The 23,080-nt window shown below is 30.5% G+C and overlaps 2 protein-coding genes across 3 annotated transcripts in view; one reads left to right on the top strand and one right to left on the bottom strand.

The window, feature by feature from the left end:
• The window catches only part of LOC144842625 (FHF complex subunit HOOK-interacting protein 1B-like), a 43,043-nt gene extending 22,571 nt beyond the window's left edge, over positions 1 to 20,472 (bottom strand). Inside the window, exons 1-6 of one of the 2 annotated variants that reach the window (XM_078699094.1) lie at positions 20,388 to 20,472; positions 16,749 to 17,617; positions 13,435 to 13,593; positions 11,194 to 11,280; positions 7,980 to 8,021; positions 1,555 to 1,722 (exon numbers count right to left, since the gene is read on the bottom strand). In XM_078699094.1, coding sequence (XP_078555220.1) covers positions 1,555 to 1,722; positions 7,980 to 8,021; positions 11,194 to 11,280; positions 13,435 to 13,593; positions 16,749 to 17,513 — 1,221 coding nt within the window. In that variant the 5' untranslated portion in view covers positions 17,514 to 17,617; positions 20,388 to 20,472. The remainder of the gene's footprint in view (positions 1 to 1,554; positions 1,723 to 7,979; positions 8,022 to 11,193; positions 11,281 to 13,434; positions 13,594 to 16,748; positions 17,618 to 20,387) is intronic. The other variant, XM_078699095.1, reaches the window with a different exon arrangement.
• Positions 20,473 to 21,242: 770 nt separating this feature from the next.
• On the top strand, positions 21,243 to 22,475 carry LOC144842507 (thiol S-methyltransferase TMT1B-like). Its single transcript, XM_078698955.1, has 2 exons — positions 21,243 to 21,864; positions 22,081 to 22,475. The coding sequence occupies exons 1-2, from the start codon at positions 21,325 to 21,327 to the stop codon at positions 22,300 to 22,302; spliced, it is 762 nt and encodes a 253-aa protein (XP_078555081.1). The 5' UTR covers positions 21,243 to 21,324; the 3' UTR covers positions 22,303 to 22,475.
• The last annotated feature ends 605 nt before the right edge of the window (positions 22,476 to 23,080 follow it).

Raw genomic sequence — 23,080 nt, 5'->3', positions numbered from 1 at the left:
GGTAAAGGAAACAAGTTCAACTCAAATTGTATAGGGAAACGAAGAAGCCAAAACGGTAGAGGAAACAAGAAACTCAAATTGTATAGGGAAACGAAGAAGCCAAAATGGTAAAGGAAACAAGTTCAACTCAAATTGTATAGGGAAACGAAGAAGCCAAAACGGTAGAGGAAACAAGTTCAACTCAAATTGTATAGGGAAACGAAGAAGCCAAAACGGTAGAGGAAACAAGAAACTCAAATTCTATAGGGAAACGAAGAAGCCAAAATGGTAGAGGAAACAAGTTCAACTCAAATTGTATAGGGAAATGAAGAAGCCAAAACGGTAGAGGAAACAAGAAACTCAAATTCTATAGGGAAATGAAGAAGCCAAAATGGTAGAGGAAACAAGAAACTCAAATTGTATAGGGAAATGAAGAAGCCAAAACGGTAGAGGTAACAAGAAACTCAAATTGTATAGGGAAATGAAGAAGCCAAAATGGTAGAGGAAACAAGAAACTCAAATTGTATAGGGAAATGAAGAAGCCAAAATGGTAGAGGAAACAAGCTCAACTCAAATTGTATAGGGAAACGAAGAAGCCAAAAAGGTAGAGGTAACAAGAAACTCAAATTGTATAGGGAAATGAAGAAGCCAAAACGGTAGAGGTAACAAGAAACTCAAATTGTATAGGGAAATGAAGAAGCCAAAATGGTAGAGGAAACAAGAAACTCAAATTGTATAGGGAAATGAAGAAGCCAAAATGGTAGAGGAAACAAGCTCAACTCAAATTGTATAGGGAAACGAAGAAGCCAAAAAGGTAGAGGTAACAAGAAACTCAAATTGTATTAGGCATTCAACTGTTGATTGTCAACATCTTAACACTTTAAGAATAAAGAAGTGAGTCAGTGTGATACTACAACTTAGCAAATGATTCAACCTCTTATATTTCCACTACCTCCTTTTTGTCTCTTATAGTTCAACAAAGGTCAATAAGATATTATTGTCCATCAACATTTTAAGTCTAACTACAAAGTGACAAGACAATTACTCGCTGCATACTACTTGGTGCCAAAGAATTCTAACTTAATGGCATCCATCGCTTAAATAGTTCACACGTCGTAAGTATCGTTTAACGTTCAATCTGTTGGACCGTGTATTAATGCAATCACATGCATACTTAGTGAAATGCCGACTTTTCAAAACAAATTAACATCAAATACCTGTAATGAACATTTCTTATTTCTAACACAATTACATATTTAGAATGGGATTTTTTTTCATGGAAAGCAAGATTCTAACAAAACTGTAGTAGGTAAAGTACATACAGATAACAATGTTTACAATAAATTATTCCTTATATTTTTATATACAAGATTGCTTGGTTAGGTAGGGTATATTTTTAGACTTTCACATAACACATTGCGATGTAATTTTTCTAGACCTACAATGTTGTTTTTCCGTGTGTAACTGTGATCTCTACGGCAGAAGAAAGGATGGCATTTTCACCAGACATATTGCGGCAGCAAGGCGACAATGAATTCCATTCAAACAAATTTTTTGACGAAAAAAATAACTCACCCTTGAGTTACTGCCAATGCGTGAAATTAGCGAGTCCAGAATAAACTTGTTCTCATGTTTTGCGGTACAAATAAATCGGAGGAAAACCCGCATCAGACTTGGTTCGGTTATACTGCGTAAGAAGAGCTCTACATATGCCGTGGCTGCGATAGTTTCTTCAACTGAAATCTGTGAAAAGAAGGACAACTTATTAATAAAAAGATTTAACGTAAAAATTGTGTTTAATATTATTAATCAAAAGTTAATCTAGCTTCCTCCCTGGTGCAGGCACTGCTTACAGTATTTAAGCGAACAACTTTTTGTTCTTCCTCTACACAATGCATTTGTCAACTCACAAGCGACCACCTCCCGTAAGCGGCCATAGACCCTTTTTGACTTACAATTCAGATCAAACATTTAAACATTGCTTCTGTTACTGAGCAATTTCTTTACTAATTTCTCAAACAGGATCATCTTCTTTTGTTTGTAGACAGACAGACAATTTTTCAACTTTTATCTACTGGTATAATCTTTATTTTTGTATTTCTTTATTGTTCTTTTTTATATTTATTAATATAATTATCAACTTGTCAAGGTAATCCCGCCAAAAGATTGTCATCTTCTTGGGATTCTGCCTTCGTCTATTACTTTTTTTCCCAAAAATCTCAATCTGTCATTACGATTTTCTTTTTACTTATTTTCTTTTGGACAAAAATAAATGTCTTTTCAATTGAACGGTATTACTATAATAAGCATTTTAAAATACTATAGTTTAAACATAAAGTTGGTTAGCCAAAAAGCGTAGCTACAGCATTAAAGAATCCAAAGGGTAGGGTAACAAATGTTAAAGTAGGTGGTGCACTAATATGAACTCTTTAAATTAAGTTACTTTGAAAAACTATTCTGTAATAAATAAAAATGAAACAATGGTGAAATTTACAATAATTGAAAAAAGTAAAATAGATGTTTTCAATTTAGTGACCACTTTCCACAAGGAACAGTAACAATACCATTCCCAGCCTCAGTGGCAACTAGCCATGGTGCTTTATCTAACTCACATTCTCAAAGGGTTTGAAAAAGGGGGTTTGAAAGGGGGGTTTGAAAAAAGGGAGGTTTGAAAAAAGGGGGGTTTGAAAAAAGGGGGTTTGAAAAAAGAGGGGTTTGAAAAAAGGGGGTTTGAAAAAAGAGGGTGTAAAAAGATGAACTATTAAAACAATTTAATTCTATAAAATGATGACAATGTGATTAGTCTAAAACAAAACTCTACAATATTACTACACTAAATTAAGCTTGAAATGTACAAGATAAAAATTTAAGAAAAAAAAACTATATGAAGCAATTAATTAATTAGGCATCCTATAATTTGCGATTTTCAATGTTGGATGTGGTTGAAATAAAATAAACAAAAATGTAATAATAAATTATTAATTAGTGATTAATTAAATATTTATTGTCACCAAAAACGAAAAAAAAAACATCTGTAGCAAACCGAAAATATAAAATTTATTTTTAATATTTTAACCAAAAACCCAATTTTACTATTTTTTGCTTTGAATTAAAGTTTTTTCAGCGAGTAAATAATTTTTGTCTCGATCCAATTTTTGGTCAAAGTGAATAACTATAAAAGTGACATTAATATGCTATATAAAAAATATAATATTGTAAAAACTATTTTTCAGGGGACAAAATATAACTTTAATAGAAACCATACTTAGAAATCTATATAAATATTATAATAAAGGTACACAAACGACTGCCAATCAAAGAAACCAAACAATGACATCATTTATAATGTTTAGCATTAATTGTATGTCTCGCCACTTAATTCCCTTGATAAGATTGTTTATAATTTCAACCTTACAAAACCTTTTTGATTTATCCAACAATAATAATAATTCTATTTGTTCTAATCAAATTAAGTACTCGGAATTTGAATGACTAGTACTATTAACTAGAAAAAGAAATATGTAAAGCAGTGGGAGATCCAGGATTTTGAAATAGGGGAGGGAGGGGAAGGGCCCAGGGCCTAAAAGTATTTAAATGAAGTGCTGAATTTAATTTGATGTCCCATCTTTTGCATTACAATTAGTGAAATTTAGATGGGGCCCAGGCCACATTATTTTTCCTATGAGGTTATGGCAGAAATCATGAATAATTCATTAGAATAATTATTTTCTATTATAAAGAATTGCAAGATACAGTAGCTGATCTACTTACTAAATGATTTCTGCCTTAACTTCATAGGAAAAAATAATAATAATGCGCACTGGCCGGCTAGACCCAACCACACACCACACCCCAACACAACCCCCCCCTCGACCCCCATCCCCCCACCTGAATCCGCCCCTGTAAAGTTACATTACTGCTAATGAGGTGAAAAGAAAAAGGAAATTGTTGTCTTCTACGAGGATGAGAATTTAAGAACTAAGAATTGTCAGTGGATTTTCTAAATTTTGAAAATTGGTAATTTATTAACAACACACAGTATTCCTTTCACTTTGATTACTAGATAGAAGCCAGTTTAGTCGATTATGGTTATGGTTAAATATTATGATGTAAAGGTCACATTTATTATTTATTTATTCATTTTGTATATATTTGTAATGTAAAGGATCATGTCAAAATTATTCTACTGCAGTAAAAATGTAGTTACTGCAGTAGAATAATTTTGATTTTTTAATTATAATTTTCCAGAAGGAGAGTACTCGCATAGTGACTTTTCTACAATCCGCCAGACTGGTGTTAGTTTTCTTGTGTTTGTATTTTTTTTATTGTATTATATGTTTTATATGTCTTCTGGAAAATAAATGAATTGAATTGAAATGATCCTTTACATTACAAATATATAAAAAATAAATAAATTATGAAGTGACCTTTACATCATTATTTTTAACGTATGGTTTTACTTTGTTTCAATGTATAGGCTTAAAGGCAGTTACTGCAGAATAGTACTGTATACTAAAAAAAGCTTAAGTACAGTGTTGCATAAACAGATTTAAGAGTAATCAAAATATATTTACTTCAGTAACTGCAGTAGAAGAATTTTGACATGGTCGCTATAGATAGATTTTAGCTCTCAGTTTATATATTACTTATATAATTATTACTTATATACTGTTGTATTATTTCTAAATGAATGTCACTCAATATAATTGATTGTCTAATCAAGCTGACATAGGTAAATACAACATACCAATTGAAAACAATAATTCTAAAATGAATCAATTAGTATAATAGTATAAATTTAAGAATAAGATACTGTAAAGATAAAGAATATTACTGGTAATCTGAAAGAATGAAGAGGTTTTTTACTTCTTCATTAGAAAATATTAATGACACAAAATGTATTAATTATACAAAGAAAGCATGGTTTCTAGGTCCAGACGACGACCGACCTAACCTAGGTTGGTCGTCAGTCATCACAAATGGGAAGCTCCACTAACTATTGAAATTTATGAATCTTTGCGTTGGTACAATAGACCAGTCAGATCAAGAAAATCACACTTGAGTAAATTTAAAGGCACGCAAAATTCATACCGGTAAGGACAATTTCTTTTGATGAAACCAATAAAAAACACTTTTTATTAATCACAACCAAATTATTATTTTTATATATTAAAAAATAAAATTGTGGATTTAAAAAAATAAAAGATCAAAAGACTATTAAATACATTTCAAAAGAAATTACAGTTTATTTTAAAACATTATAATCTTAAACCTTTCACTTTAACTTGGGAATTATGGCCTTAAGAGTTTCAAATATTAATAACGATATCATATGATTGTGTTAGTATGTCACATGAATGCCTTAGACCTATATTTAAAGTAAAGTGGGTATTAATGTTGCCAATGGCTATTGTACAGATACATATTTTCAAAGTCTGATTTTTGTTTCCACTGAATTTCAAATTGCTGACGTTGAAATATTTTCATTATTCTTCAGGGAAAAAAGAATAAATTATTAGCGATAAAAATGAATATCCAAATATTGTTTCAGTTTAAAAAGGTTTAAATAAAACAATAGACATTTTATTCTTAATTTTTAATGTAAAATAATTTATTGAATTTTAAAAATATTTATAAAATACTTAAATAAGGAAAAAATAACTTATTGTTATACACAATTGAATAGGTCATTTTGTAGTTTTTATAAAGTTAATCACTTCCGTAGAAAAAAAACCCCCAAAATAATGTTTTCACTTATAAAAAGACAAAACAAACAGTTAAATTCAATCAAAAACCCATTGGCTGGCAGCCAATTTGACTATTTTTTGCATAGAACTATACAGTTTTTTCAGGTAAATAATGTTATTTCTCGATCCAATTTTTGGTGAAAAGTAATAACTACAATGTGACATTAAAATGGCATTATTCAACAACAAAAATTGTAAAAATTATTTTGTCAGGGGGACAATATCTTTAATGGGTGTGTCTTAATGAACAGGTGTGTCTATTGTTAATTTCTATTGTCATTTAAACAGTATAGATATGTATAAAAATACTGAATGTTCAAACAGTATTTAGAATATTATTTAAGTTGACCTGTTGTGTAATATAGACATATAATTATATATAATTGGTTTATATATAGTGAACTATCTCTATTATAACATATTTATGCAATATACTGTTAGTTACACATAAAATTAAAATCCGCTAATTGTAAAGAATAACAAACATTTTTTTGTGATGGTACAAATCCTACTATTATTAGTAATACATCACAAGACTTATTAATATGCATGAGTGATTTGACGAATATCCAAGGAGAATTATCATATTGTTATGAATTAATAGCGTAAAATGCAATGCAGAGCGAGTGAGTATATAATCAGAGAATAGTGGTTGGCGTGTGGTTATGACAATAGTTTTGTTTTCTCGTACAGTAACAATAATGTTAGCAGCTGTGGTTTGTTATGAAGTGCTAAATCTATTGTAATTAGTAAACAAAGTAACAGTATGAATAATTATTAATAAAATAGTTTAAAACAAATTATAATTACTATTTATGTTTTATATATATATAATGCAGGATATTAATAAATTATAAAATGTCTCGTATACAAACACTTAATATTATAATTAAGATTATAAGAATTAGTAATTTAACTAATTAATAAAAGTGATAATCATCATATTAAAATTAGTGAATGTGAACTTGATAAAATATAGTAGAATCATGAATAGGTATTAATATTATTATTAAAATTATTTGTTACTTAGCTTGTAAGGTGTAATATTTTAATACAGTAAAATAAAGTAAAAAACAGAAAAATACATACAATATTATATTTATTATTGTATATTATTATTATGTTTATTAACTACTGTAGTGCACTGTAGTTTAAAAGTAACATTGTAAAATAAATCATTTTGTTAATTGCAGTGTTAATATCTTTTCCAAAAAAAAAAAAAATAATAAAAAGACAAAATAAACACAATTATAAATAAAATGTGATAGAATTAGAGGTTTATTGACAAGAAAATAAATAATATATTACTTAAATATTAATAACAGTTGTTGAAAGTTGTTAATCCACTTATTAGGATTATTTTATTACAAAATAATTAATAAAAAGTATTATATAATAAATGTTGGAAATGTATGAAATATCAAATAAAAACTTTAATCAAGTAATATGACACCAAACCTTATTATATTGATATTGTAATTTAGGATACTATTTCATATCATATAAAAATAAATTAGAATTGGGATTATACTGTTATCATATTATTATAATAATCAGTAATAAAATGTGAATATAATATAGCTTTACAGTAGTAGTAGGTACTATGGATTATGCTTAAAAAAAAAGTACTTAGGGACTGTGTTTAAATTGTTACAGTACAGTTACTGCAGTAATTATATTTTGTTTACACTAACTAATTTGTATTTTTGGGTAATAATACATAATACTCACTTTACAACAATCTAAAAACATATGCTATTGTAGTAAGAACAATTTAATTACTGCAGTAATTGCAGTAGAATAACTTAGACTTATACGTTCATTTTTATTACAAAATGGGCGCCATACATAGCATACATTAATATGAACACATGCAAAACTATGCTAAAAATAAGGTATTGAAAAAACCAATGTCATGATTTTGTTATACAAACAATAATTTCACAAAGTAATATAAAACAGACCCATTTCATTAGTCGGCTGTATCCATGTTTTGGGTAAAACATCAAATTTTGATGTCAATGGTGATGCTTTTTTTTGTCCTTGGGTACCAATTTGACAAATTCAAAAGCTTGTTGAATTTTAGTTTTTTATGTACTATATTGTTTGTAACCATGACATTGCTATTTGAAAACAAAGTGTAGCAAGGTTAGATAACAAAAGAAAACATTGACAAATAAAAAAACCTCAAACCACCAAAATATACCAACATGAATACCGTGCAAAAACTGTGAAACAAAACACAAGACCTACCACATTGTCAGAGTCTGCAGGATCAACATTACCTCTGGAAAACTATGGAATGAAGAAAGTGGGAAGATGAAATGATGGAAGGGGCAATTATGCCAAACGAAAAAGGTTCATGGCATCTGGAATGATTGAAATATAATTTTACTTATTTAATTTTCATTATTTGTTTAATTACAGTACAGTACAATGGTGACATGATCGGAATTACCTGGAAAATTACGGAATGAAGAAAGTAGGAAGATGAAATGATGGAAGGGACAATTATGCCAAATGAAATAGGTTTTATGGCATCTGGAATGATTGAAACATACTTTTACTTGTATTTAAAAATGTTAACATTTGTTTAATGATATGGTTACACGAAATTAACCTGGAATGAAGAAAGTGGGAAGATGAACTGATGGAAGGGACAATGTAAAATAATTGAATACATAATTGAATACATATTTTTTAACATGTAATACGAAATGAGTGCTGGTACATAATTAAACTTATTCTCACTTCTCGTTATTCATTGGTGTCTCTCTCAGTTACACAAAAATGGGTATAGTGTTTCAGAATAGGAACATAGGTTCGTCTCAAATCTGTACAAAATGTACGTATGTATGATCGAAAAATATAACACAGTCTAGAATTTTCTACTGGATCAATTCAGGTTTAGTGTGAACATAATTGAAGACTGTAATGAGTAAGCTTCCAGTAGAAAAAAAGAAAGGTATAATGATAATAGCTCATTACTGTCATGGTTGATGCAACAAAATCGTTTTGCAACTAATGGTTAGAGCTGTATATCGGTGATTTAAAAATTACTAATACTACACTGTACTTATAGTATAAGTGGAAGTATGAATGGAAGTTGGAGGTGATAACAAACAACTCAATATTGAAGTATTAGCAATTAGGTACAGTAGGCTACAAATGACTATACTATGCATTTGATGGAGTACTTTGTAATGCATTACTGACAATGTAAAAAAGGATAAATTAGGATATTATGAAAATACTGAAGGAGAATTGGTTATGATAATCTGACCTTGGCAATGATATCACAACATACTGTACAATTAAGAAAAAGGTCAGAAAAATAAATTTGAATAAACTGCATTTTAAATAAACTACATTTTTTTTAAATTGAAAAAATTGTGGTCAAGGTATGCAATCATAATTTTGTATGATATAATGTTTGACAATATGAATGTTAATATCCAGTTAAAAAAAGACTACAGTAGATTGGAGATTAGAATAATAAAACCATACTGTCACATAATCCCAATCATAGTTATTTTTTATAAACCGAATTGATCTTAATTTATTTACAGTACGTATGTGCATTATATATTGTATTTTATGTATTTGTATACTTTACTATAGTTTCATATTTTGTTAATTTAAAATACGGCCCCTGGATGTTATCAGTAGGTGGCCTGAAGCTTCAGCTGGCTGCAAGTGTTACCCTTCTCTAAATAAAACTGAAATAAATTTTTAAAAATAAACAAATATTCTAAAAAATTTATTGAAAAAATATTTTTAGATGAAAACATAAGTCCATTCAAAATGAATACATAAAAAACTTAAGCACATCCTGTCAATGTGGTTATTGAATAGTTTAATCTGGATTTAAATACTTGACAGTGAATCGGATTCAGTTACTGTTGCCATGGTTTTCCATCACAAACCGTAGGTCCAGTGTACACAACTTGCTCGTGTGCACTTTAAAGAACCTAGTACATCTTTCGAGACGAGTAGGGGGTTACCCCGGTGTATTAGTACATCACAGCCACTGATCACCAACTGGGCCCTCTGGGAGATCAGTCTTTGACTGAAGAGGTCACCCAGTATAAAGATAAAACAAACAAACAAACAATTCAAATAAAACATATTTTAGGACAATTTTGCAGACAAACTATTTGAAGTGACGTTAAGTGCATCAACATTGTGATTATGTGCAGGGAAAAAAATAATTAAAATGTACGGTAATATTTATAATAATAAAATCACTGCATTTAAGACGAAACACATTTTTATGCTGTAACAAAAAAAGCAATTGTGTTTAAATTATACAGTGAGGAACACACATTCTGCAGAGGAAAATAAAAAGAACATAAAAAAAGTAGTAGTAGCATACTATAGCATTGTACATTGTAAAACATTTAAAAGCATGAATTGTCAAAACTGTTTCTTCTGGGATTTTGTGAATATATACATTAATAGTTACTAAACATACTTTGTGATTATAAAATTCCTAAACTACAGTAACTTATGCATACAATAATATTAGTAGCCTAAATTTTATTAATAAAATTTTTCTCAGAAAAAAAGATAATGTAAAATATCCGGACCAAAAATAATGGATTGTTATGTGAACTTCAGAATCAATTAGGCTGTTTTATATTGTACACGAATAAACAAATAGCATATGAATGAAAAATTTACAGTAGGATGCATTGTGGGTTTTGAATAAAGATTATACGAATTGTATTCGAATATTATTTGAATTTTTGAAATTTTTATTATTAACATAACATAAAAAAAAACAAGGCCTGTAAATGTTGATGTTTAGTAATGTTATGCATGAATATTTAGACAAAATCTGTACAGTGCCATATTATGCCTCCATGGGGAATTGTAAATATGATCTGGGAATACTTTATGTGTTTTACTGTATTGCATGGTTGTCAACATTGAAATGGTTATACTTGACCAAGATCTACTGTACTGTATGGTGTACTAATTCAGTACTATATCTATAGAAACAATAAATGGCATTGATGCTTTTTTATCAGAAATTCTAGTAATTTTATGAATTTTAAAACTTTTATATATAGTACACTACAATGGCATATACAAAAAATATTTTTAAAAATACATCAACAAGTCGAGCGGCGTTTTTTTCTAAGACATATTTCTTGTTTAATCTTTCAAATTATAGCTTTTTTTTTCATTTTTTATCGCGCTTATATAATAGACCTGTAAAGGAATTCAAGCATTAACAAAAATATTTAAAAGTTTCTTTTTTATAACCTGTATGAAAATGAGTTGGAAGACAAAATTACTGTAATTGTAATATCACTACATTCTAGAAAGCAACTAAAAAGAAAAAAGATAAAATGTAAAAGAGTGCCAAAATCCATAAGACCCAATTCATGCAATGGAAAATCCCCAAAAGGCCATACCCTGTACAGTAGCTATTGTTACTTGTACATTAGTGTAAACCTACCTGATGTAGTGCTGGTCCAATCACAGGGACCAGGAACCCATCGTGGAAAAACTGTACAAGTTGATCACTGACAAGTGGATGTGATACCTGTAACAAATAAAAAATAAAATTCAAATATGTATTTCAACCCTGATGAAGTGTGTACCTTTAATAAAGAGTGTCCCCTGAATAGGTGTTGACTATAGTGTTAAAAACCTATCTTGCCCTTTGTTTTATTGTCCCCTTAATAGGGCTTAATAGGGGTTTACCCTGAATAAGGGGTATCCTAAAAGATGGGTTCTACTGTACTATTTTTGCATTCCGTAAGGAGACGAGGCAGAAAGCTGCAACTGCACTGGTCAAAAACTGACTTTTCCTAGATCAGTCCGAACTACAGTACAATACTACATTTTTTAACCACATTTACAACCAAACAAATTGTACACGATACAGAGACAGACATCCAATAATTGGACTTATAAGTTATAGCTATAGTATAATGTAGGTGATGCTACAATCATAAAATTATCAATCAATAAAGAGAACTGACACACAGGAAAACAAATAGGCCCTACTAAAAAAAAAGCGATACTAAACAATTTCTACGCAATAATCATGTTTTTGTAACTAAACCCAGCCCATGTTTAACGCATACTAAACCCAATATAAGCTACCGTATTGTTCATTACCAAGGTTGTCTATTGCTCACTACAAACAATAGGTTGAGGCAACTTTTATTACTGTACACAATACTCATTTAAGATTAACCACAATGCAAGGAAGAAGTTCATTTACAAATTTTTTAGCACTATTGTTGATCAAACTGAATTTTGAGTCTAGTGTAGTGTAAACATAGTTTTTTAATTGTATTTTTGCTATACTGTAATTTCTAAAATACAGTATGTGTACCGAGCAACAAGAAGGTAGTTTTGTTTTTGTTAGCTTTTTTCTATGCTACTGTACACTGGCAAAATTATTCCCTGCATTAAAACACATCACAATAATTTGTACACTCTAGAAATTATAAGCAAATAATTTATAATAATAAAAAAAATATAGAAAATAGATTGTTTAAACAAAATTAGATTTATAGAATCTCATTGTCTCTTATTTTAAAGAGATTACAATATGAGCTGGGGCTGTATGGTAGTTCTTGATTTAATAATAATATTTTGCTGCCTACAGTACTGTATTTATGAAAGAGAAAACCATAAATTAATATTAAACTACAGAATATTTCAAGGAGCTATTATTAATAACAGATTTAAATATTATTATTAATAATAAGGCACAGCTAAAGATAAAATGTAAATTCAATATTAATACTCTAAAAAATAAAAATTAATTGTATAGACAAGGATCTACTGTTAAGCAAAGATGGTAAATGTCAAATTGAAAATGATTTACAATATCCGTGTTATCCGTGTCAAAATATCACATGATATATTCAAACAAGGAAATCAACAACCCATTAATAAACGGAAATGTAGAGAATTTCTTTTAATCTAGGCAAATCGAGCAATATATGGATTAGTCTTTAACTAGTTTTTTCATAAACAACCCTGTAATTTAAACATACGGGATGTAAATGTCCATCTGTTTTTGCAGACTATAAATTTAGTTTGACCAAAGAAAACACTGTTCTAAATGAGGATCAACACTTTAAAAAATAAAGGCTCCTCTAAGGCTCTGTCTAACTAGTTTGACAAAAAAAAGTGTGATGTGCCCATCTGTGATATAACATCATCGTGTACATATACAGTATGGGCACATCATCACATTTTTTTTATCACATAAAGTTTGATAGTGTAGACACAGCTTTATGTTTAATATTGTGCTGGGCAGAGGTGAGTGGGGATACCCACCATCAAAATCTTCTACCCACCTTTATTTTGAACATAATGTATTTACTATTACCCACCGAAAAAAAAAATTGCACTGACAAACAGGAACGCAATGTGTAAATGGTACTGACTACAGTATAAACACGGGCGTTGTTTAGGGTTACGAGGTCAGCCAAATTTTTGTTTGTATCTTAATAAAATACTTATAATAATTATCAGTGCATTTTTGTTGTCTTTCCAGAGTGGGTACTGTATGTGAATGGGTCTCTAGTTCTCCGGAGTTTAATCATTGGGATACTGTAAAGGGCTACTGTATATTATAATAAAGGGGTATAATTGGGTTTATAATTTCTTTGGAACAACAAACTATATTTGTTATAATCAACGAACTTTAAATAAACATCCATCCATACAGTACCTGTACTACAGCATTGCAAAATTCTAAAGAGTTGAGGAAGTGAACCAGTTCAGGGATCTTGACCCAGTCGTCACGGGTCAACGAATGCCAATGGTCAACATCAATTACTAGTTTCCTTGGCAACCGTGAATATAGTGCACCCAAGCCTGTGGCTAAAACCTGAAATAAACAAATAGCAATAAGTCAGTTATCTGCAGTAAATTTAAACTAAAATACCTGGGATAGGCATATTACTGTTCATTTTCGCTGTACAGTACTACTGAGAACCAAGTGGACTGGTATTTTAGTCAATCTTTGTCAAGTACAGTAATGTACAATACAATAAACCTCCTACAAAATTATTACACAGCAACAGCACAACAGCAACAAAAACAAATTCCTTAATGTACATTATAGAATTTTACATTAATTTTTACTCTGATGATTCAGTAGAGAATTAGTGTCTGCATTACAGTCTGTAAATTATTATAAACAATTTGTCCATAATTAAATTTTATTGATGAAGATGATCATCAATAAAAGTTAATTATGTGAGAATGAAATTAGCTACAGGTGTTTTATTGAAAAAATAAAGATACAGTTTTAATATAAAGATGGTACTGTAGAAGAACAGTAAACCAGTAACTGTTTCTTTTGACAGGCTCAATTCATGCGACACTGTCACATGTTACACTTCACTTCACTTCATAACAACATTTATTTCTTATCTTTCAAAGTAAACAAAATAACAATTTAAATAAAAATAATTAAGAGGCAAAAAACCCAGAAAGTATATAACATTTGGAGGTTTCCCTCCAAAAAAACTTGTGACGGGTAGCCAGTACAATATGTGATTTACATTTTTTTAGTTTTTACAGTACAAAAATGTAATTTTATAGTAATACTGTAGTTTACAGTATGAAAGCATTTATACTGTATGACAAATTTTCTGTTATAGTAGTAATAGCTATATTAAGAGACATTCTTTAATTGGTAAAAATTGATTCAGTGAGTTAAAGCATGGTAATATAAACACAGTAAGAACACCCTGAAATCAATATCTCAGACGGATCATACTGTCATTATTATTCTTGTAATTCAATAGGGTTGCAAGTTTTACTTTATGCTATTATTTGCTTATATTGAAAACACCGCCAATAATGCAATTCCATTAAACAGCATCGTAATCATTATTTGTACTGGTACAGTACAGTATAGTGATGTACTGTATTTATACCATATTGACAATTACACAATAAAGTTATTTACCAAAACAATTTGCAAACAAATGTTACAGTGGTGGTGGCGACACAATTTACTAAAATTTACCCTTTTATCAGAAATATACACATAGTAGTAGACATTGGTTGTACTGTAGAAACTATATTATCCATTATGATACAGGGGTGTTCTGGTACCTTTTAACTTTTTGTACTACTATAAGCCCTTTCTCTGGAGAGCATAGGCTATTGTCAGTTTATCCAGGTATTAAGCTACAGTAAGCATGAAATAGAACACCATGCATTCATACAGTACCTTAATCAGATAATGGCCTATTTATTCCTGTGCATGGCATTACTACAAAATTATTATTTCTTAAAATTTTTCTTTCTCATAACATTATTTTTTTTCATATTAAACCTCCCTACAAAATATTCTTCTAAGTCTATTTAAGTCTAAGACATATGGTAAGTGTTCTGTGCAGAAAATCCCTGTCAATAACATGTAATTTGTTTTAAATTCAATTTATGTGGACTTTTAAATTACAAGTTTTTTTTCAATCAGTTTGTCAATATGGTATTACCATATGAAGTTATTTCACAGCTTTTTTATTGAGAATGTGAAACTAAATTAGACAAAAACTACATAAATGACGTTAATTTGTTTTTTATATTAATTAATACAGATTTGTTTAAGTTTTAAAAAAAAAGTTTATTTTGAGAATTATATTTTATAAAGTGAAATAATAAAAATAAATAAATAAAATAAAATAAAGTAAAACTACTGTAAATACAAAATGATATTAATTAGCTATTGTTTTTAAAAATATTTTTATTCCCTCCCAAACATTTCTTTTATTGATTTTGATTATAATTGTTAAACTTTAAATTGAATTAGGTACAGTACAGTACTGTATCTTGGGTGGTCGTGTTAAAATTCATCTTTTTTGCCCAACCTGCCTTTTGATACCCCAAAATGGGGACAAGTTATATCTTCCTTGCCGAATTTGTTATCTTGGCGATGTTTGTTTTTTATTGACTTGTTTTAACAAGTTTGCACATCCCATACTCTCCTTTAATTTTTGATAAATTATCTTTCTAAATCTGGCTGTCCTGTTTGCTCCTTTTTAATTTTCCTGAAATATTTTTTTCCCAACAGATTATTTGCAAATGTTGTGATGTTACTCCTTAATTTCATTGACTATAGATTATCCATCCATGTGTAAAAAGCATACAGAAAATCAAATTATACGGTATTTTTTATTGGCAGCAGAAACGGGTACCCAAAATACAGTATAAATTTATAATACATATTTTATCCACAAATTTGGTGGGAAAAATACGGTATACAAATATATATTTTTTATGAGCTCCGTTTCCACTGCCAAAAATATCCGTATATTACGGCAAAAAAAACCCCGTATTATGGTATTTACTTGGCAGCAGAAACAGGGCCTTAGATTGAATTATTAAACCAAATATACACATACTGTTTAAATAAATGACAGTTCTAGATAAAAAGTAGGTTAAAGTTGTTTATGTGTATGTTTACCATGTACTCGTCCTTTAAAATGACATCTGTAAGGAAATAAAGGCTGTCTGTTTTGTGGAAAACAAGATTGTGGATATAGAGCAGGAAGTGTTTATCACATTATATTTTGTTTGTCGTCAGTAGAAACTGTTTAACAAACTTCCTGCTATATTCTAACCTTATGACTGTTTGAATAAGTCTACTTCAATGAGTTGTATTTAAACAGTCTGAAATATTGCTATTAAATTGTCAGTAGAAGAAATTGTCATACATTGTCAGTAGAAGAAATTGTCATAGTCAGCCACAAAAATGGTTTTTGTCGACAGTGCGTATTTTGTCCATGGTCCGAAAATTTGGAATCAGCACCCCTTTTGATATCCGACAGGCTCCTAGTTCTCGTCTTTTTAATAACTAAAAACGTATTTGTTCCCTATAAGTAGCACTTTATTTATTTTTTTGTTTGTGGTTTTGATAATCTCTCTGTACAGGGCTTTGATCTATAGAAAGGCGCTTTATAAATAATGAATAATAATAATAATGATAGAAATACAGAAAATATTAACAATCCAAAAAAAAATACTTACAGGACAGAGACTAGTACTACCGGCAATATATTTCCCAACAGTTTCAGCCTCGGACGACACAGCCATGCATAGTAAAAGTGCATCCCTCGCTTGTTGACCTCTGCGACCTTCACGGTGCACATACGGTATCAACAAAGAAAATATTAAAAACTTTGCCGGCCCCTGATTTGGACTTGCATGAAATAAAAATTCTAACAAAGTTGTATCTTTAGAAAGAGCAACACAAAGTTGGTTTAACAGCAATATCAAACGGGATTCAACACGCTCAGAGTTAAATTCCGAACACGCTAATAGAACTCGCAAAAGCGGGTTTAAAATCGCATTGTGCATAAGGACACTTTGTTTCGATTGCGCAATCAGAATTTCATAAATTTTAAGTTGTTCATATTTTAAGTCTTCTAAAAATTCTCCGCTTTTACTACACCAAACAAAGAACTTATCGAGCATATTTTCCTTTATCATTAGCTCAAGCATTCGACCAATAACGCCACCTCTCGGCATTTTTTCCTCAACCAATAAACACATCATCTGGTTCATGTAATTCACGACAGTTTGAACTTCTTCGCCACTAACCTTCGAGCGTTTGAACACTGTAGTGTTGATGTGTTTATTGAACACTCCTTGAATCTGTTTCCAATGGTTGATGAAGACTTCGTAACATGTTTGAGGGTCAAGATCAACAAATGATCGTTCTAAATAGTTTGTACCGGTTGGGGATCCAGGGGGTTTTAGGACCCGTGTCTTTTCTCCGTTTACACGACTCATTTTGTATTTAGCCGTCAAAGTATTTTCCTCCAATCAAATAGAACTATATAGCAGCACCATATTTGTCATAATATTATCCTGGTATTTCCATGTTTATTCATAGTCTAGTAAATAAAAAACAACCAATTATTAATTAATTATAAACAAAATCTTTATAATAACGTAGAAAATGTACATACCTTTTATGAGCCCTTAAAAAATGTATGATACACAAGTCAGACTGATCTAAAGATAACCTTATAATTTGTAAACAAAACTGTTCAATAAATTTGTATCCAATGTAGAGTGTAACATACTGTGGATGGTTTAAATTTGTGTGTACAGTATTATAGTACACTGTCACTAGGCAGTCGCTAAACCTAAAAAAAGATAAAAAACCTGAAATGATCAAATGGTTAATTGTCGCCCTGTATGTTTGTATGAACACATCTTTTATAGGCAGCTAATTCAATGGACAGATTCAGATCAGCATGGAGAGTTACTGTATGCTCAAGACCCTACACCGCCCATGTCTCTCGTTCTGCAAAACTTCACATGGATTCTGCCATCATTTCATTGTACAGTAAGCTGACCACTTCGTTAATAAATGAAATGAAGTGTAATAAATAATAATTACACTACTAGTGCTACCATAGATCTTCAGCTGGCCTTCATCAATTAGCTAAATTACAACAGACAAGATACTGTAAATGGCCATCAACTTCAATGCATCAGCTCAGAACATAATTATGCTATATACTAGTAGGTAGTACTGTAGTACTAGTAGCACTGAGGCTAATCCCAGTATACAATGCTGCTGAATAAAGCAAAATTATGTTTCACAGTTCAAAGTATGGCGGTTCTTTAAACATTGTGATGCTTGGACTGTGTAAATACTTTTTATAAATATGTTTTATATCAATACTTTATTGTCTCCAATGCTATAATTGGTATGGGAGGCTATAGAAAAACTGTACTTCTGTGTTAATCTAAAATAATTTGATATACTGTACAGTAGTACTACTGTACAGTACATGACTCTTATTGATACTACAGTAGGCCTATACATTGTTTTAATTTAATAATTTTGTTTAATTTTTAACTTCTTGTTACTCAGGTTTAGATAGTAGGCAAAACTACAGTAAAACATCTACTTCACTTTTGTTTACTACAGCTTGACTTATTAAGTATTGCACTGTATCATTTTTACTGCGATTATGTAAATAATGTAAATATTAGTCTATGGTGTACAAAAGGGGTCAAATATCAGATGGTAAATAAACCAAGGTCCATAGAGTATTAAATAGGAAAAAAGTTCCTGCAGATAACCAGCAGGTACCTGGGAATAAACATCAACAAGCTGGTCCCTGGGAAAACACATACATAAAGTTTATTTTGAATTGTATGAAACTATCTTTATAAAATTATTAATATTAAATGAAAAATGAAGATTAATTTTTAAAAAAGAATTTGAATAGACCATTTCGCAGTTTTAATAATGTTAATCACTTACGCAGAAAACAAAAATGTTTAATAAAGGTTTCAATTTAACCAAAAACCCATTGACTTCAAGTCCAGTCAATTATATTATTATTTGCCTTAAATTACACTTTTTTCAGACAAATACTTTTTCTGGTCCAATTTTTGTGACATTAAAATGGATATTCAACAAAAAAATTTTGGAAAATTCTTTTTTTAGGGGAAAATATAACTAATAGTTTAAAGAACATATTATAAAAAAATATGTGAATTAGAAACACACCTAAAAATCTAAACTTACACAGTAGATTTACTTTTAATTAAAAAAAAGAACCAAAAGTTGATATATGAACACAAAATGGAATGGCACAACAATGCATTATTATCTCAGTGGGTGTGGATTGTTCTACTTGTAAATACTCATTGTAGTTGTGTAGTTCCCACATAGTACAGTAACAATAATACAAGTGATAATAGTATTATTTGTAAGTACTTACTAACCTGTGATGAGTATCAATTGGTTGCCTTTGAATGTATTGTATTTAACCACAAACTTTACAGACTGTACTTGGACATAATGATTATAGATACATTTTATTTACTTTTTCAATTTGGTAACAAAATTAATATATAAATAATCTCTTCAAATGTACTATTATAACCTTTTTTAAATAGAAAACTGAACACAATTTATGGATTTACTACTGTACCTGCTGTATATAGGCCTAGCCTAGGCCTAGTTAGATTTTGTTCGGTAGTAACTAAAAAATGAGAACCATGTGATAGCCTAGCTAGCCTAATTAATAGAGGATAGCCTACTACTAGGCCTAACTAGGCATGACTTATGGCATCTATATGGCCTACCTAGCTAGCTCCTAGCCTATCTTACCTACTACTACTACTACTACTACTAGCTAGGCCTACTTAACTTTTAGGCCTTAGCCAAGGCCCAGGACTGGGCTGGCCTACTAGGCTAGTAGTAGTAGTAGGCTAGGCTAGGCCTAGCCCTAAACTAGACGGCCTGCCAAATGTGAATGGTTTTGCCACGGCTCACGGTGTTGGTTTTACCATGGAGTTTATGGGTTGACTTATTATAAAGCAAATCTACTGCTAATTTGAGCTAATGACACACCTTAAGAAATCTTTAAATCGGATAGATCATAATCAATTTGATTTGAAGTCTGTTTATCTAGGATCCATGTTGATGCCCTCTACCAACAAATGGAATTGACAGCGGGAAACTGGTTTCTGTGTGTGGTGAATTGGAAGTAAGATCTGATAATCAGTTTTATCAATCAACACGGCTTTCCCAAATATGTCAACATTAGTTTGCCAAATGAGGACACTGTTGAATCGTAAACAAATACATTTAATTTGGTTTTAAAGAATGTAATATAAACAATAGTCGGTATTTACCATTTTAGTACGTCATTTTCTTCCAAGCAATATAATTTCCGTTTCCAAATAAGTGTACGAAAACACCACCAACAGAGGCCTAGCGATGGTCTGCGATGATGAGTGAAAGAGCAGCGGCGGCGGCGATGTCGTGTCGCCAAAAAAAACACCACAAATCATAGAGGGCAGCATATAGATAAATGTCATCATCATACAATGAGCTTTTAGACTTTTAATTTAATTATCAGAATTAACATAACGAAAGTTTCTTTTATTTTTATCGGTATTGTAACGTCCTCCTCCGAAAAATCTTACAACTCGAGAAGTGCTCTCTCCTCCTGCATACTGAGCTTTAAACAGTACTTTCTATTAAAAGAAGGCCTCGTCGGATTATGATATGATATGATGATTATGAGGATAATATATGATGAGATGATGATGATGAGTAACCAAGTTAAGTAATGTATACTGTTTTATGAAATACAGAAAAAAAAGAAAAAAAAAGATGATGATATGATGATGATGAGATGATGCATGTATGCGTGGAAAGTACCGATTTATAATTATTAATGAGTGTTGATATGATTAACGTATGAAAAAAAATGTACTGTTAGTGTTATCGGCGTTAAGAATTTAATATTTATATTAGATGAAAATACACTGTTGCATTCGTATTAACAAACATCGGAATAAATTCAAATAATAAATGAATAAAGTTATATATATATAAACTTCCCAAACGCTGTAAATTCATAATTATTATTATAATATTATCAAAGATCTTATATATTATTAAAGTTTTTTTTCTAAACAATAGAGGGCGCGAAATTTCACGCTTGACTAAACTGGACTATGAAACCAACCACAACCACCAAAAAAACCACCACTGTATATTGTTGTATGATGCCCATCGTGCCATCAATTACTATATTTTAGTATTTTCCCAGATATTACGACAATGCATTTTTTGTTTAAGTGGTGGAATTGGTTATGTGATAATGTCATTACTCAAACAGTTCTTGTCTATGTTGCAGGGACATTGATTTTGTTGAAAGTGCTAAGCAGAATTTATCGGATTTACTACCCAAGAGTTTTTGCTTACTTAATGTACCGTGTGATTAGCCCGATAGGAGAAAGAAAGTCGAAGAAGGCCAAGCGTAAAATGTTTCAGGACCTGCCAGAGGTTGCAAAGAAGTTGAATGTCAATGATCTATCTATTCTGGAAATTGGAGTAGGAACTGGAACAAATTTCATGTTTTATCCAAAGGGTACTACCGTGTATCCGTTAGATCCAAACCCAAGTTTTAACCAATATTTAGAGGAAAACAAAAAAGTTAATAATCATGTTGAAGTCAAACCATTCATTGAATGTTATGGTGAGGATATGAAAAGCCATGTTGCCGACCAGTCTGTAGATGCTGTGGTGTGTACCCTCACACTTTGCTCAGTGTCGGATACTGACGCAGTCCTCAGTGAGGTTAAACGTGTTTTGAAACATGTACGTTTATTTTTGTAGTGCTTAACGTTAAAACAATAGATTTAACATGGCTCAATCTCACCAATTTCGCATCACCATTTTCCAGCTCAGCCTCTTTTAAATTATTGTTGTTTTCCACTCACAGGAATAAGTTAAAATGATGTATAAATGCTGTTTCTCGACTACTCTAAATGTTAAATTTATTATTTAAAAGTCATATAAAATATCATTTTGCAGGGTGGCAAGTTTTACTTCATGGAACACGTTGCGACTACACAAGGAACTTGGTTCTACTTTTTCCAAAATGCTGTGACGCCATTGACCAAATTTTTTGGAGACAACTGCCATTTCAACCGTGAAACATGGAAGGCCATTGCTAGAGCAGGTTTCGCTGACGTCCAGCACGAAACAAGGCGTAACGGCATCATGGTTATTTTATGCGGTACAGCCACAAAGTAATGCAAGCATAAGAGTGGGGGTTCGATCTTCACTGCTGTCAGATAATAGAGATCGTATAAGAGATTTTAAAAAGGGTGTCAGACTGGAAAAGTTACAGTTAGCTAATTAAATTAGTAATCAGTATTTCAGTTATTAAGAGTACAGTATAAACATTTAATGGGTTGTTGTCTTTTAGAGGGTGGAAAGGGGGAGGGGGGGGGGTTGTTTAAGAGCTTTAATCAATGTTACACATATAGTTTATATACTATTTGTTACAGTTAAAATTTTGCCGAGCACCAAGTGCCCATATACCACTAAATTTAGTAACTAAATAATAATAATAAACTTCTGTAATTTCAATCAGGTATGTGACATTTTTACTTGTGTGATTCAGTAAAGTGATCTTATAATTCAGAATAAAGAATTGTATTTGAATGCTGCATTTCAAGTAATAATATAGTAAAATTGTTGTTTTAAATAAACAAAAATTGTACAGATTATAATGTATTATTACTGTAATTGATATTAACTCAAGAAACTACATCAACTAAAGCAAACTCTGTAATAAGCTGCAGTGACTAAAAAGTAACAGCGCCATCTGCCGTTCAGATTGTAATTGAGCCATGGAAAGACAAATTTATACAAAAAATGTGATGTGCCCATATAAGGGCATGATGATGTCATATCACTACCATATTTAGGCACATCACACCTTTTTTGTCAAATAGTTTGATAGTGTAGACACGGCTTTACTTCAGAATAAAAAGAGGTAGGTCTAAAATTGTAATCCCACAAAGTA

Source organism: Antedon bifida, chromosome 5 (genome assembly GCF_963402885.1).
Source record: "Antedon bifida chromosome 5, ecAntBifi1.1, whole genome shotgun sequence".
Lineage (NCBI taxonomy): Eukaryota > Metazoa > Echinodermata > Crinoidea > Comatulida > Antedonidae > Antedon > Antedon bifida.
This window is presented reverse-complemented; position numbering and strand designations above follow the sequence as displayed.

Coding starts and splice junctions, on each gene's coding strand:
- LOC144842507 (XM_078698955.1), top strand. CDS start 21,325: ATGCATTTTTTGTTTAAGTGGTGGAATTGGTTATGTGATAATGTCATT. Junction 21,865..22,080: donor TTAAACGTGTTTTGAAACAT/GTACGTTTATTT, acceptor ATCATTTTGCAG/GGTGGCAAGTTTTACTTCAT.